The sequence below is a fragment of the Phacochoerus africanus genome, chromosome 16, assembly GCF_016906955.1.
Source record: "Phacochoerus africanus isolate WHEZ1 chromosome 16, ROS_Pafr_v1, whole genome shotgun sequence".
NCBI lineage: Eukaryota > Metazoa > Chordata > Mammalia > Artiodactyla > Suidae > Phacochoerus > Phacochoerus africanus.
Window position 1 is genome coordinate 24,132,888 of NC_062559.1, and position 13,481 is coordinate 24,146,368.

At 39.1% G+C, this 13,481-nt stretch overlaps 1 protein-coding gene across 2 annotated transcripts in view; it reads left to right on the forward strand.

The window, feature by feature from the left end:
• Nucleotides 1-13,481, forward strand: part of SLC13A1 (solute carrier family 13 member 1) — a 210,342-nt gene that overhangs the window by 180,992 nt on the left and 15,869 nt on the right. For both annotated transcript variants that reach the window (XM_047763530.1, XM_047763531.1), the window contains 3 exons: nt 8,274-8,393; nt 12,708-12,806; nt 13,244-13,345. In XM_047763530.1, the coding sequence (XP_047619486.1) occupies nt 8,274-8,393; nt 12,708-12,806; nt 13,244-13,345 (321 nt within the window). The remainder of the gene's footprint in view (nt 1-8,273; nt 8,394-12,707; nt 12,807-13,243; nt 13,346-13,481) is intronic.

Below are 13,481 nucleotides of genomic sequence, written 5' to 3' on the forward strand. Positions count from 1 at the left end.
ATACACATATGTGGAAACCATTAAATTTTTTAAAACATAATGACATTTTTTTGACATATAGGGAAGAAAGTAAAATGACATGTATGGAGCCCTTACCAGATAAATTACATATATTATAGTTATACAAATCCAATGTAACTTTGTCATAGAAGTGGTATACAGTGCTGATTAAAGGCATAGGGTATGAAATTAAAATATCTATGTTCAAATACTAGCTCTTGGACAAAGTATTTAATCTCTTTAAGCCTGTTATTTGCCTTAAAAAAATGAGGATAATAATATCTCCCTCCCTCATAGAGTTGTTTTGAGTTTTAACATAAATTAAATAGCACTTAGAATAATGCCTAGCATGAGCATGTGCTCCATAAATATTGGCTATTATTATTAGAGTTGAAAAAGTGGAGGTTCAGCTTAGCAGACTGAAAACAAAACCAAGATCCATCAGACCCCAAAGTTTGTCTCTCTAAAATACCTCCATAGAAACAATTGGACCTGCATCCTTAAAGAGGAGTTGTTGTGTTCAGCACCCCTTGATCACTAGAAAATATTTGTATAACCTGACCCAATCTTAAAAGAGATAAACACCATGTCTGTGGAGGAAATGGATGCAAATAATCCATCAAATTAAAGCACAAAAGTTCTGTAATCAGTTTTTTAGGAAGGCAGTGGAATAGTCTGTACTTGTTTTTGCACAGATTAGAATAACAGTGGTATTAGAATAAAGCAGATTGATTGGCTCTCTAAGAGTCTGGGGATGGGAGTCCAGTTAGGAATCTGTTACCAAAGTGCTGACAAATGATGAGGGGCAAAGCTAGGTTAGTTGTGAAGCAGTAAGAGAATATAGACTCAGGTCACTGTACGGTAGGACAGTGGTAAGTAATCTGATGTGAGGATTTAAGGGTAAGGAGGGGTTAGAGTAACTCTAAGAAATTTTGACAATATGGCTCTATGGATAGTGATACCATGAACTTCTGGAGAAGACAGGGCAGGTTCATTAAAGAAATGAATAGATTTTATTTTGAATATATTGAAATGGCCTGCTCATAGTCTATCCACAAGGAGATTTTGAGCAGACATTTGCAAATGCATTGTTTGATTTAGTTATAAACTTGAGACTATATATAAACAGAGAAATTAAAATCTTGAGTGCAGAAATGGTCATGTAGGGAGAAAAAAGTTGGAAGAATTGAGACATGGTTAGAGTCATAGGAAATATTGACAAGAAAGAAGATAAGAAAAGTTAATCAAGGTAGATGGAGAGCCAGGGGATTTTGAAAGCCAAAGGATAAGACCATTTTCCAAAAGGAGGATGAGTCAGGAGCATGCAACGTGGTATGAGGATCAAGTAGGATGAGGGCTGAGAAGAGGCTTTTGGTTCTCATCAGTGTCCTTCGAGAAGGCAGGTTCTGTGGAAGAGTGGGGACTGGGGCAGAATTTGATCTGAAGAGACTTACGGAGTGAGTACTTAGTGGGAAGGCAAGGTATCTAGTTTAAATGACTGTTTCAAGTTTGACAAAGAAAAGAAAAAAAGAACAAGCATGGTAGGACCAGAGGCAGAGAGTTCCTTTAGAACAAGGGAGGTGTCAGTCTAGTTTTACACTCAGGGGAAGGTGCAGTAAAAACAGAGCTGTGTGAGGTTTGGGGGAAAAAGCTAGTGAGCGAGCGAGCGAGAGAGAGAGGGCGAATACCAATTGCCTAAGAGTCAGATGGCCATGGAATGGAATAGAAACAAGAGCAGCTGTGTTAGTCTTGGAAAAGAAGGGCATGTCCTCCTGAGTGATAATGAGAAGAAACACGTGAAGACAGAGAAATCTCGCATGTGTACACAGCCTCATTTCACAGATGAGGAAACCGAGGCTCCAAGAGCTTTACTGACAATCACCAGTCAGTGGGGCACCAGTAGGTGAAGGCAGATGGCCCACGTCCTGAGCGCTTTCCACTCTGCAGCCTTGTTGCCTCACTGACCATCTGTGAGGGGGCCGTGTTGACAAAATTCTTAAAAAAGCAAGCCTGCTGCCTGTGACAAGAAAAGACTGTATCGGTACTTGCATTCATGTGTTGCATTTTCTTTTTATAAAATATAAACATGCACACATAACAAGTAGTATTTGAAATAGTTGCAAAGCTGAGAATGTGGCTAGTTTGACTGAACCATTCTTTTGTTGTCAAGAGCTGATGTAGAGCTTAGAAGGTGATTTTCAGAACAATACTAACAAGACAGCCAATTTTCTAACTCAACTGTAAGGTATGAAATTTCTTGCATTCTTAGGCTTTGAATCCAATGCCTGTGGCACCTGAATTCTGACTCCCCTGTGATTAATTCACCATTAGCTTTGACTAATCCTTGGAATAGGGCACTCTGGAAAGTCTTTGTTCCCTCTGTCTCTTATTACTGTCTTACAGATTCTTTGGATTTTTATTGGCTCCTCATTAGGGAAATCTTGCTCGCTCAATGCTCTCTACCTGATAGACCCTTCTGTTCCTCTGATACACTCTTCCAGTCATCACCCAATCCGCTCCCTTCCTAATGCTATTGATAATGAATACTATCCGGTAATTTACCCATTTCTTCCTACGCTGCTACTCTGGTTCTTTAAAGACCTGCCAATTCTGCCAGCTTCTCCCTTTATTGTGTGGATGCTGTGTCATTATCATTTGAAACCGTTCACTTACTCCAAAACTTCCATTCCCATTTCCTCTTATCATAAACTATATGACATTTCTATAAACTTGTCTTGTCTAAACACACGCACAACCACCGTCCCTGATTGCAGGCTTGGGAAGGCTTAAGGAGCAATTGTCATCTTCTTTTAGACCACAAGGGGCACGAGCAGGTGATCAGTAAACACTGGTTGAGATGAACTGCACCAAGACATAAATGAAGTGCTGACTGTCCCTGGGAATTATCTAAGTAACTGAATAATCTTTTGATATTAAAAGAAAGTTATTAAGGGAAATATTATTAGGAGCAATTACTGCTTTCATAGTGGAGTAGTTTTGATGTATCAATATCGCTTAACAAATACAACAGCTATTAGCTAAACACAAAAGGAAAATCTATCAGATTAAGAGTGGAAGATTATGACAAGTAAATTTTCATAGCTTGCTGATTATCAAAGTATATTATTCAGCTTGTGGGTGTCAGCTGTGAAATATGTGGGTATACAAAGTAGCTTGGAAGGAAGTTAAATTGTCAGTGATTAGCACAGTCACTGTTACTAATTATATGTGAAATAATAACTATTATAGGTTCACAAACCAAGAAATGGTAAAAGAAATGTGTTTGCCCCAAATTCAAAGCCCACCTCCCTAACCTCTCTTCTTGGCTAATTACAGAGGGAGATGGTAAACCAATTGCTTAGAAATAGCCGCTTTCAATAGCCATGATTTTCCCCTGCCGAAAAGAGCAATATGTGTTTCTAAGAATTTCTCTGGCAAGTACTATAGTAGAAGTTTGGATATTGCAGAACTTGGGCTCAGACTTTAGTTCCGAGTTCCTTGCCGTATATTAGCTTAACTTCTGTGAGCATTGGTTTCTCTGTCTGTATGATGGAGGCAAAACTAGAACTTATAGCAATATTACGAGGATTAAATATCATAAGGCACCTGTGGCTCTTACAGGGCCTGGCACGTAGGAAATTGTCAACATCCCTAGCCATTTTTGTTGTTGCTGCTCCTACTTTTGTTCTTACTGTTGGAAATATCAGCCTAGCTCATGAGTAACAAGAATTAATATATGAAAAGAAACTTCTGGAAGTACATCAGTACAAAACTGGAAAATGGCTTTGACTCAGAAAAATCAGAACAGTCATTAATCGAAAGGACTATGATCAGTGTGGGTGCTAACTTACAGCGCTCTTAATGGCCACAGTCCGTTTCAAGGCTGTAAATGTCCCCAGCCACACCCATTCTTTTGAGACCATTGCTCTGTGTTTCTTTAGTATCATTTGTGACTTTGTAGTGGGCATAAGAACCGCCTCAACAGCACTGTCTTCCTAAATTTCAACACTGACATGCAAATATACACTAGGTCAAAGCCTGTCCCTCCTACGGTGTAGTCACTCCTAGAGAGTGTTCTAAAATATCCTTAAACCCGTCAAGTTTGTACTCTAGCTATGGCTGTTTTGCTACATGTATGGAATTTTCTCTTTTTCACCTTGAAGCTGGAGTGGAGGACACTAGTCTTTAGTGAAAAGATGTTATTTTCAATACTCCTCCTGGGTTTAAATATACAGCTGGACTGTACATTCTGTGACCTTGAGCAACCCGCTTAACCTTCTGAGACTCAGTGTTTTCTGTGTAAAATGGAAATAGAGTGCTTTGCTCACAGAATTTTTGCTAGAATTAAATGTGTTTAGCTCATCCTATGCCTCTGCCTGACCTCTAAGACTTATGGTGCCTCTGGTGCACTTCCTCTTCCTCTCACCTCCATTTCTTCCTGAAATTATCACATCCATTCCATGGTTTATGAATCCACCTGTATGTTGACTACCAATTTTATATCTCACCTGCCCTTTCAATTCCAGACTCAACTGTCTAACTGCTGATTCAACATAGCCACTTGGGAAACTAAGGGACGCCTCAAATTAACACGCTCACAGCAGCATTCTTGATCCACCACTCCCTTCTGCCAACCTGTTCTTCCCTCAGACTTCATTTCAATGAATGGCAGTTTTTCTCCATTTCCTACATTTTATGTCAAATATGTGGAAGTGTGTTGCCTTCTCTTCACTGCTACCAATCTAAATTAAGCTAATCTACTCAACTCTCCACCCCCTCTACCCTCTGCAAACCTGCCTTTATCTTGTAAGAGATTTCCTTGTGTACACTTTCTATTGCTATTACAAATTGCCATCAATTTAGGAACCTTAAAACAGCATGAATTTGTTACCTTCTAATTTCTGAGGATTAGGAGTCTAGGCACAGATTAGCTGGCTCCTTTGTTCAGCTGAAATTAAGGTGTTAGCTGGGCCTGCAGTCTCCACAGAAGCTCAGGGTCCTAGTCCAAGCTCATTCAGTAACTCAATTCAGTTTCCTCTGCTTGAGTTACTGAGGTGCCCTTTTTATTGCTGACTATTGGCATAAGATCACTCTCGGCAGCTAGAGGCCAGCCCTAGGCCCTTTCCATGTGGCCCCTTGCTTGGAAACTTTCTTCTTTAAGCCAACAGGAAAATCTCCCTTTTAAGGACTCATCTGATTAAGTTAGACCCACCCCAAGATAATCTCCCTTTTGATTAATTGAAAGTCAATTGATGGGGACCTCTACAAAAGTCTCCTCACTTTGGCCATAGAAGAACCTAATACTGGGAATAAAACTTCATCTTACTTACAGGTTCTGTCCACACAGACAGGGAGAGGAATATTCTAGGTATATATCCCAGAGGCAGAAGTCTTGAGAGTCATCTGGGAACTCTGCCTACTGTGCTTGGCTCCCACTCTTATCACCTTCGCTCTTGAGAGTCCACCCAGCCAACATGTCTCATAAAATTCGTAAATTTACATAGACTTTATTTATTTATTTGCTTTTTAAGGCCACACTTGCAGCATATGAAAGTTCCCAGGCTAGGGGTTTAATGAAGCTACAGCTGCCAGCCTACACCACAGCCACAGCAAAGAGGGATCTGAGCCGCACCTGCGACCTACGTCACAGCTCATGGCAACGCCGGATCCCTGACCCACTAAGCGAGGCCAGGGATCAAACCTGTGTCCTCATGGATACTAGTCAGGCTCATTACCACTGAGCCACAATGGGGACTTCCAATTTACATAGACTTTAAATGAGATCATGTCATTAACTTACTTACTGTGTTCCAATTCCTCCTAATTGCAGTAGTACTAAAATCCAAATTCTCAAGGTTATGTATAATCTGTCCTCTACTGGCACTTCTTAGACTTTATTTCATGTGACTGTAAACTTAGCCCACCACCCACAGCCACACTGGCCTTCTGTCTGATCCTCAAGCATTCCAACTCCTTCCTACCCCAGGGCCTTGGTACCTGCTATTTCCTCTGTCTGGAATGCTATTTCTCAGTTATTTACCTGACTGATTCCTTCTGGCCATTTATTTAGATCTCATCTCAAATATCATTTTCCTTGGGCACATTATGTAAAAATTTTCCCTTTACCTCATAACTTTTTATCATATTATTCTATTTTATTTTTGATTCGTTAAATGTTTACCTGTTTATTGCCTGTGTTCCTCCTTTAACATAAACTTATGAGAGCTTAGACTACGTCCATCTAATTCATCACTATATTTCCAAAAGCTAGAAGAGTACCTGGCACATAGTAGACCGCAGAAGTATAGTGTTGGGTGAAAGAAAAAGATTCTACCAGAATTAGACGTACTTCGCATAGTTTCTGATAGAAGAAATCTATATTTGCTTTAGGCAGATATTTGCAGTCACTTCACAAACAGGATATGAGGAAGTGGAAAAAGAAACTAATCCCTTAGCGTATACCACTCATTCCATTTTCATGCAAAATATTTACACCCACATGGTGTTTACTTTCTTACTACTGAACTAAAAAACAAAGACAAAACAAAACAGAGTTTAGCTTTTTCAAGCTTTTGCTTTTCTAAATGACCTATCCCTCCAGGCAAAAATTCTGAAAAGCCCCTCTTCCGTCAGACAATCTCACAGGACTCTGCAGTGAGTGGGGAACAATGCAGCCTGATTTCCAGGTATGAGTCACAGATAGTTAGAAATTGTTTAGGGCATTGTTTGGACCTCATCCAAGCAGCATTTCTCAATGTCTTTAGGCTGAACAGGATAACATAGGCCACTGCCCTGTGATTCAAATCTAATAAATTGATGGGAGATAAGCTTAAGCCTTTTCCCACTTACTTTACATTCCAACTGAAAACAACATTTTTTTTTTTAAAGCAGGAAATTCTCAATAGAGCCTCATGGACATGTAAAGCATTTTTTTTCCATTCACTAATTCAGGTATTCTTTAGCATTTTTTACTTACCATTTGCCGCTTTCTAATTGCCTAAATATGTAAGCTAATCCTAGGATCTCTTTAAGGCAACATCATCCTCGAGTTGCTAATGATAACTGTAGGACCCAGGAAGATCAGCTCAAAGAAATTGGAGACAACATTAGAAATCTAGTTTTGAAAGCTTCTTCTTCTTTTTTTTTTTTTAAACAGGCTTTGCATTTCTTAGGATCCATTCTAAAATAGAAGAAATTCTCTAAAATAAATAAATTTGACTTATACTGATTCATGCAACACTGAAGTACTTCATTTATTTACATGATCCCTTTTAAGTGGCAAAATACAAGGAATGCTTTAATTAGAAAAAATACTGAAAGTCTATCGTTTCTATAAAGTTCTCTGTATTTTGTGATTTCAAAAATAATAAAAACATATTGATGTTTTTATTACTTCTGCATTATTTCTGCACTTTCCTGATTTTTGATTCTGTCTTTGTGTTACTGCTTCAAGAGGAAAAATTAAAGACAACTGTTTCTCAAATTTTTTCTTTTTTTTCCCACAGCCATAAAACATAACTGTGTGAGAATTTAGACTACATTTCAAAACAGTGAATGTGAGGTTACCAAAGAAACTGCGCTTGTGCCTGACCATTTTCTGTTGCTATTGTTTTGTGAGCTCAAAAACTGAAAATAACTAGGAATGATAAAGGAAAATTGATGTTCCCCACAGGACATTTAATTATTTTTATCTGGTTCATATTTATTCCGTTTGACTGAGCCCCAAAGCACTGTCTAATTCTAGGAAGAAAGTGCTAGAATATGTCTGGTAAGATGGTTGCTTCGGGGCAGAAGAAACGAGGAAACAGCCTTGAGAGACTGTGTGGGACAGATCAGAGTCCCTTCAGAGTCTGGGATGCCAGCTACCAAGGTGAAATGGTAATGGAAAGATTCAGTTCTGTCCATTTCCATCTGATCCTGAGCCTGCTTCGTTGTCTTTCCTCATTCATTTACTGACGATTTAAGTACAAACAACAAAACTCACACACTCCTTTCTTGTGCATTTCCGTGAGTAGATACCATTGCTAGGTCCTTTTGCAAACACTTCGTTACAGATTGGGTTTTGTAGGAAACAGCAAATAACTATGCAGTTACAGAATTAAGAGAGGAGGAATAAAACTAACTTCTGTACTTAAGGGTGGATACCCTCCCCCACTCCCCCTATCCTCCCTCTTGGCTGGGGGCACAGAAGGATGTGAAGTACTTTCCACAAACCATCAGAAAGGATCCCACTTGTACTCTTCCCATGAACCCTTTTCCCTATTTTCACACAGGCGCTACCCTGATTGTCACTGCATCAACTTTGGATCGTGGTTTATTATGTCCTTCCCAGCTGCCATTATTATTCTCCTCTTGTCCTGGATCTGGCTTCATTGGCTTTTCCTAGGATTCAAGTGAGTACATGCTCCATGTTAATCAGATGCATAAAGGTGCCTAGGTTCCATGTTCTCAGCTCCTCGGCCTGAGCCTGAGCTTCCCACCCCCATCTCACTGCTGCATTTCTGCACTTCTCTTTACAAAACTGACACATTTGAACACGTACATTAAGGATGCTCCAGACAATCACCAGAACGACACTGGCTGTGGAAGAGAGAGTGTCGACCACAAATACATCTTGGTCTCCTTTGATCCTTAGCCGTTAAGGTATTAAGAGGCCAAAAGGGCATCAGGAGTTCTTTTTGATGAAGACCCAATCCAAGCTGTTAAAGGGACATTTTAAACCCTCCTCTTGGTTTAATGTGAGGATTTTCTCAGGTTATTGAGTTACCTTAAGCTGCCACATGCAGGGTTTCTTGCTTCATCTTCATACCAACATTGATGTGTCCTTGAGAAACTAAAAGAAAGATCTGAGAGTGTGCTCTGTGCAAAGAATATCAGATTAGGAATTAGGAGACCAGGGACAAAGTGGTAGCTTCTCACAAGCCAGATGAGTGATCTTTGCAAGTCCTGGTCCATCCTCAGCCCCAGTGCCTTCAACTAAGTATAATAGAATTGAAGTGGAAGATCAGTAAGATCACTTCCAAGCTGTAATTCTAACACTGATGGACCCTAGTTGAATACAAAGAAGTCAAGGTAGGAAACGCTGATCAAAAACAGCCAGAAAATGTCAAATGTATGTATTCAAGGAGAATTTGCAATTGTTACCTTGGCTGGGACTGAAATTGGTGTCATAAGTACCAACAAGGTTCATGAATTAAATGACATCCAGCATTTAAAATTATGCAGGGCTCCACAGCAAAATCTAAAATGCTGTATCATATATTCAGCACATTTAACAATACTCCAAAACGAAAGGGGAAAGGGCTGTATATCAAACCTTGACAATTTTTTCCTAAAAAACAAAAGAAAACAAAACAATTCAACTCCATTTTTACAGGGTTTTATTTAAATAATTTCAAGGATCCATGAATGAAACAGTGTGTTATCCATCAGGCAGGTGAGACTGAAGTCAGCTCTTTGTCTTTCCTTTAAAAAGCAAAACACTGGAATTGGGTGTTGTTCTATGCCCGTGCCCAGATTTTCCAAGCTTAGTCATATAAGGACTAATATTCTCCCCTTTCTGTTCCTCTTCCTGTTTTTTCTCCCAAACTGCCACAGTTTTGTTAGCAGTGGGGAGATGGTACTGATGATTTTTTAAAAAATCTATTGGTCCAGATTGTGGGAGCAGTGTGAGGCCGTCCTCCTGCCGAAGCAAATGTGTGGAATGTCACTGACTTCAGCAGGTGGGCCTCCATGGGGAGAGGCCAGCTGCATACTCAATGCGCCTTCCTGGAAATCCAAGCCTTTGAGGGTCCATTCAGTTGTACAGGTAGCAACGCAGGATGAAGGGGACAGGAATCCCAAACCAGCAGAGAAAGCATCTGATCTCAGACCCACAGCTATTTCCTTCTTTTTTTGCTACCTGTAATGGCTTTATAAAATATACATACAACCATTGTCATTATTTTGAAATAGCCCACCATTTAAAAAGGAGAAATGAAGATAAAGGGCAGGTGTACTGAAATGTGTTCTCTATGAGGAAAAAATCCTATGAAGTGCATACATTAGGCCAAGTCCATAAATCATGATCAGTGGCACATTTAAACAGTCCTTCCCCCCACCCCCCCCCCCGAGCTGGCCACTATTGGTTACACAGCACAGCTTCATGCTCCAGCTAATTTTTCAGTGTCCTTTTCAGTCTGCCAAGGTGTTCACCTCTGAGATCGACAAAGAAATGATCAGCCACTCCCCTGGCAGGTCACCATGCATTCTGATTAGTGTGTTGGCCATTAACACAGTTAACTCACCCATTATAAATGACCCCAACCTACCTGGGAATTGAAGCTCATCCATCAATGGCAAAGAACTTATTTAAATGGAGAGGTTGATGCATTGTCATATGCTTCACCAGTTCCTTTGCGAAGGCATTAACCTTCATTTGTAGCAAAGCCAATTTGGCTTTTGACTTAACTATTGATTGTCCCCAACCAAAGTGACAAAATACGTATACCGTCTACTGGGTAGAAAACAGTGTCTCAGGAAAGTCATCTTTCTCTTTAACTCTATATTTGTATTCTGTACAAAATTCTGTACAAAACCATCTATAGAATGTTCTTAAGGGGGCCCATGGCTTAGTTGCTTTTAATAGTAGAGTTTATACTTTGGCAAGGGGAAAAATTTCAAGACTGACGCTCGTCAGTATTTTCATTGTGACTATAGAAATTAAATGTTACCACACTGGTCTTAAATGCAACAACATCTGTCTAATCATATTCAGTAGGGATAGTGTGTGCATGAGGGCAGGTCGTGAATATGTGGAATGGACGACTTAAGAACTGAGGAATCTCTCCTCCTTTAAAGGTAATAACAATCCAAACATATCTAAGAAGCAGTTACAGGAAAATAACCAAATATAACTGTCTTTGTGTGATGGCTGCCCTTCCACCACAGCAGTCTTCCTATTTACTCCCTCATAAATATTCATGTTTGCCCCAGCAGTTTTATGAAAGAAAATGTCCCTGCTTCCTTTCTTTTTAAAAACTGCTTTATTGAGGTAAGATTGACATATAAAAAAGCTGTATATATTAAATGTTTACAACATGGACTGTGTTTGGCGAGAATCATGCACCCATAAAATCATCATCAATATCAGTGCCATAAGCTTATCCATCACTCCCAAAAGATTCCTCCCACCTCCTTTGCTTGTTTGTTTGCTTTTTTTCTTTTTTTCTGTTGGCAGTAAAAGTACGCAACATAAGATATACTCTTTTAGGAAAATTTTAAGTGTATAATGCAGTGTCGTTAGTTACAGGCTCTATTTGTGCAGCAGATCTCCAGAACTTACTTATTTCGCATAACTGAAACTTGGTGCCCTTCGCCAGCATCTCCCCCTTTTCCCTTTACCCCAGCCCTTGGCAATCACCATTTTACTCTCCCCTACTGTGTATTGAACTATTTTAGGTTCCACACATAAGATCATGCAATATTTGTTTTTCCGTGTCTGACTTATTTCATTTAGCATAATGTCCTCCAGATCCATTCCCATTGCAGCATGTATCCGTGCTTCATTCCTTTTCATAACAAAATAACATCGGATTGTATGGATATACCACTTTTTCACTATCCATGTGTCCATCCATGGACATTCGAGTTGTTTCCCCATCTTGTCTCTTGTGTGTAATGCAGCGAACATGTGAGTGTAGATAGCTCTTGAAGATCTAGATGTCAGTTCCTTTGGATACATACCCAGAAGTGCTTTCTATACCAACTTACAATGTCATCTGAGCTACTCATATACATTCCGAAAGATAATCCACAAGAATTTGGATATTTTCCCATTTGTTTCTTCTCAGGAAAGGATTTTTTTTTTCTTTTAATCAAGGTTTAGAGCAGCACTTCACAAAAAAATTCTTCAAAGTTTTGAAGACCCTGGACTTCAGGATAAAAGAATTAATCACAGGAAACAGAGGGTCACTAAAATGAACAACTAAAAGAAATAGAAACTGAAAGTTCTTATTAGAAGTAAATTGGAAAATTATCTGGTTGATGCTATTAGGACACAAGGAGTGAAGAAGCTCAAAGAAAAATGTAATAGAATTGGTTTTAGTTATGAGAATAGACCTAGTTTGGACTCTGTTCATGGTCAGCGTATGTGACTTCTGTGCCCTAGCGTATAACTGGAGTTTGACGTATTTTGTGAAAATTGATGGATCTAACAATCAACAATCTCATAAATTAGACAAAGGCACTATTGAATTAATGGGTCAAGTATTTACTGTGTATACCAGTGTTTAGTGTCTAGACCAAAGAGAATATCCATGATCCTACCCACGAACTCAAATAATTTATTTTATCACCAGTGAGATAAAAGTTATACATGAACAATTAATAATCAAGATACTTAGGAAATATATTAAGATGTATATCAATTAAGTATTAAATTAAAGATGAGTGGCACATGGCAAAACTCCAATGATGCAAAAGAAAGAAATCAGTGGACAATGTCATGGAAAATTTGGACAATGTCATGGAAACATTGGAAATTAAGCAAACCAGGAAAAAATGAAAAAGAGGGAAGAAGACATTCAAAGACAGAGATAGAGGCATAGGCAAAAAAAAAAACAGATTTCTGTTTTAAGTCAGGAGATTTGTATATTCTGATGCTTTCACACAAATATCTTCTATAAAGGGAGAATTCTTTGCTGAACAGGCTTAACAATTCTTTTTAGTTTTAAGGAGATGTTCCAATGTGACAAGACTGGAACAGCCAAACAAAAAGCTTGTGCTGAGGTGATTAAACAAGAATATCAAAAACTTGGACCAATAAGGTAAGATACACACACACACACACTCACACACATGCACACATGCACACATGCACACATGCACGCAGGCATGCAAACACACAGAGAGACACTGCTTATACTGCGAGTATTTGTTTAAAGGCAAATATACACAATTGCATAAAATGAATTTGTCACACTTCATAAGGGCCCTGAATATTCTAACCTTTATGAATATAACTCAACATGATAAAATACAAAAATTCGTGTAAGTGAAATTTCCCAGGCAGAATAACAAGAAGCTAAAGGACCACAGAGGTGTATAGCCCCTATCTAACTCTGCTGATTCTCTCAAATTATTGACACTTTGGGTTTTTGCAATGTTTAACATTCTGCTAAGATTACTCCTGACAGTAACTCAGGGAGTTTCTACAAATGTCCTGACTGAGAAAATAAATGAAAGGATTGGAATCTTCCCACAGGTATCAAGAGATTGTGACCTTAGTCCTTTTCATTGTAATGGCCGTGCTGTGGTTCAGCCGAGATCCTGGGTTTGTTCCTGGCTGGTCTGCGCTTTTTTCGCAGTAAGCGTTACATATGTTTGTCAGCCCTTCCTGTTCTACACTCTGCTTTTCTCCTAAGTGGTTCCCATAACTCTGAAAGACAGTATGAGGTTGTATTCTTCCTTTCCATTGAAAAGATTTTTTAATTCTAACCTTT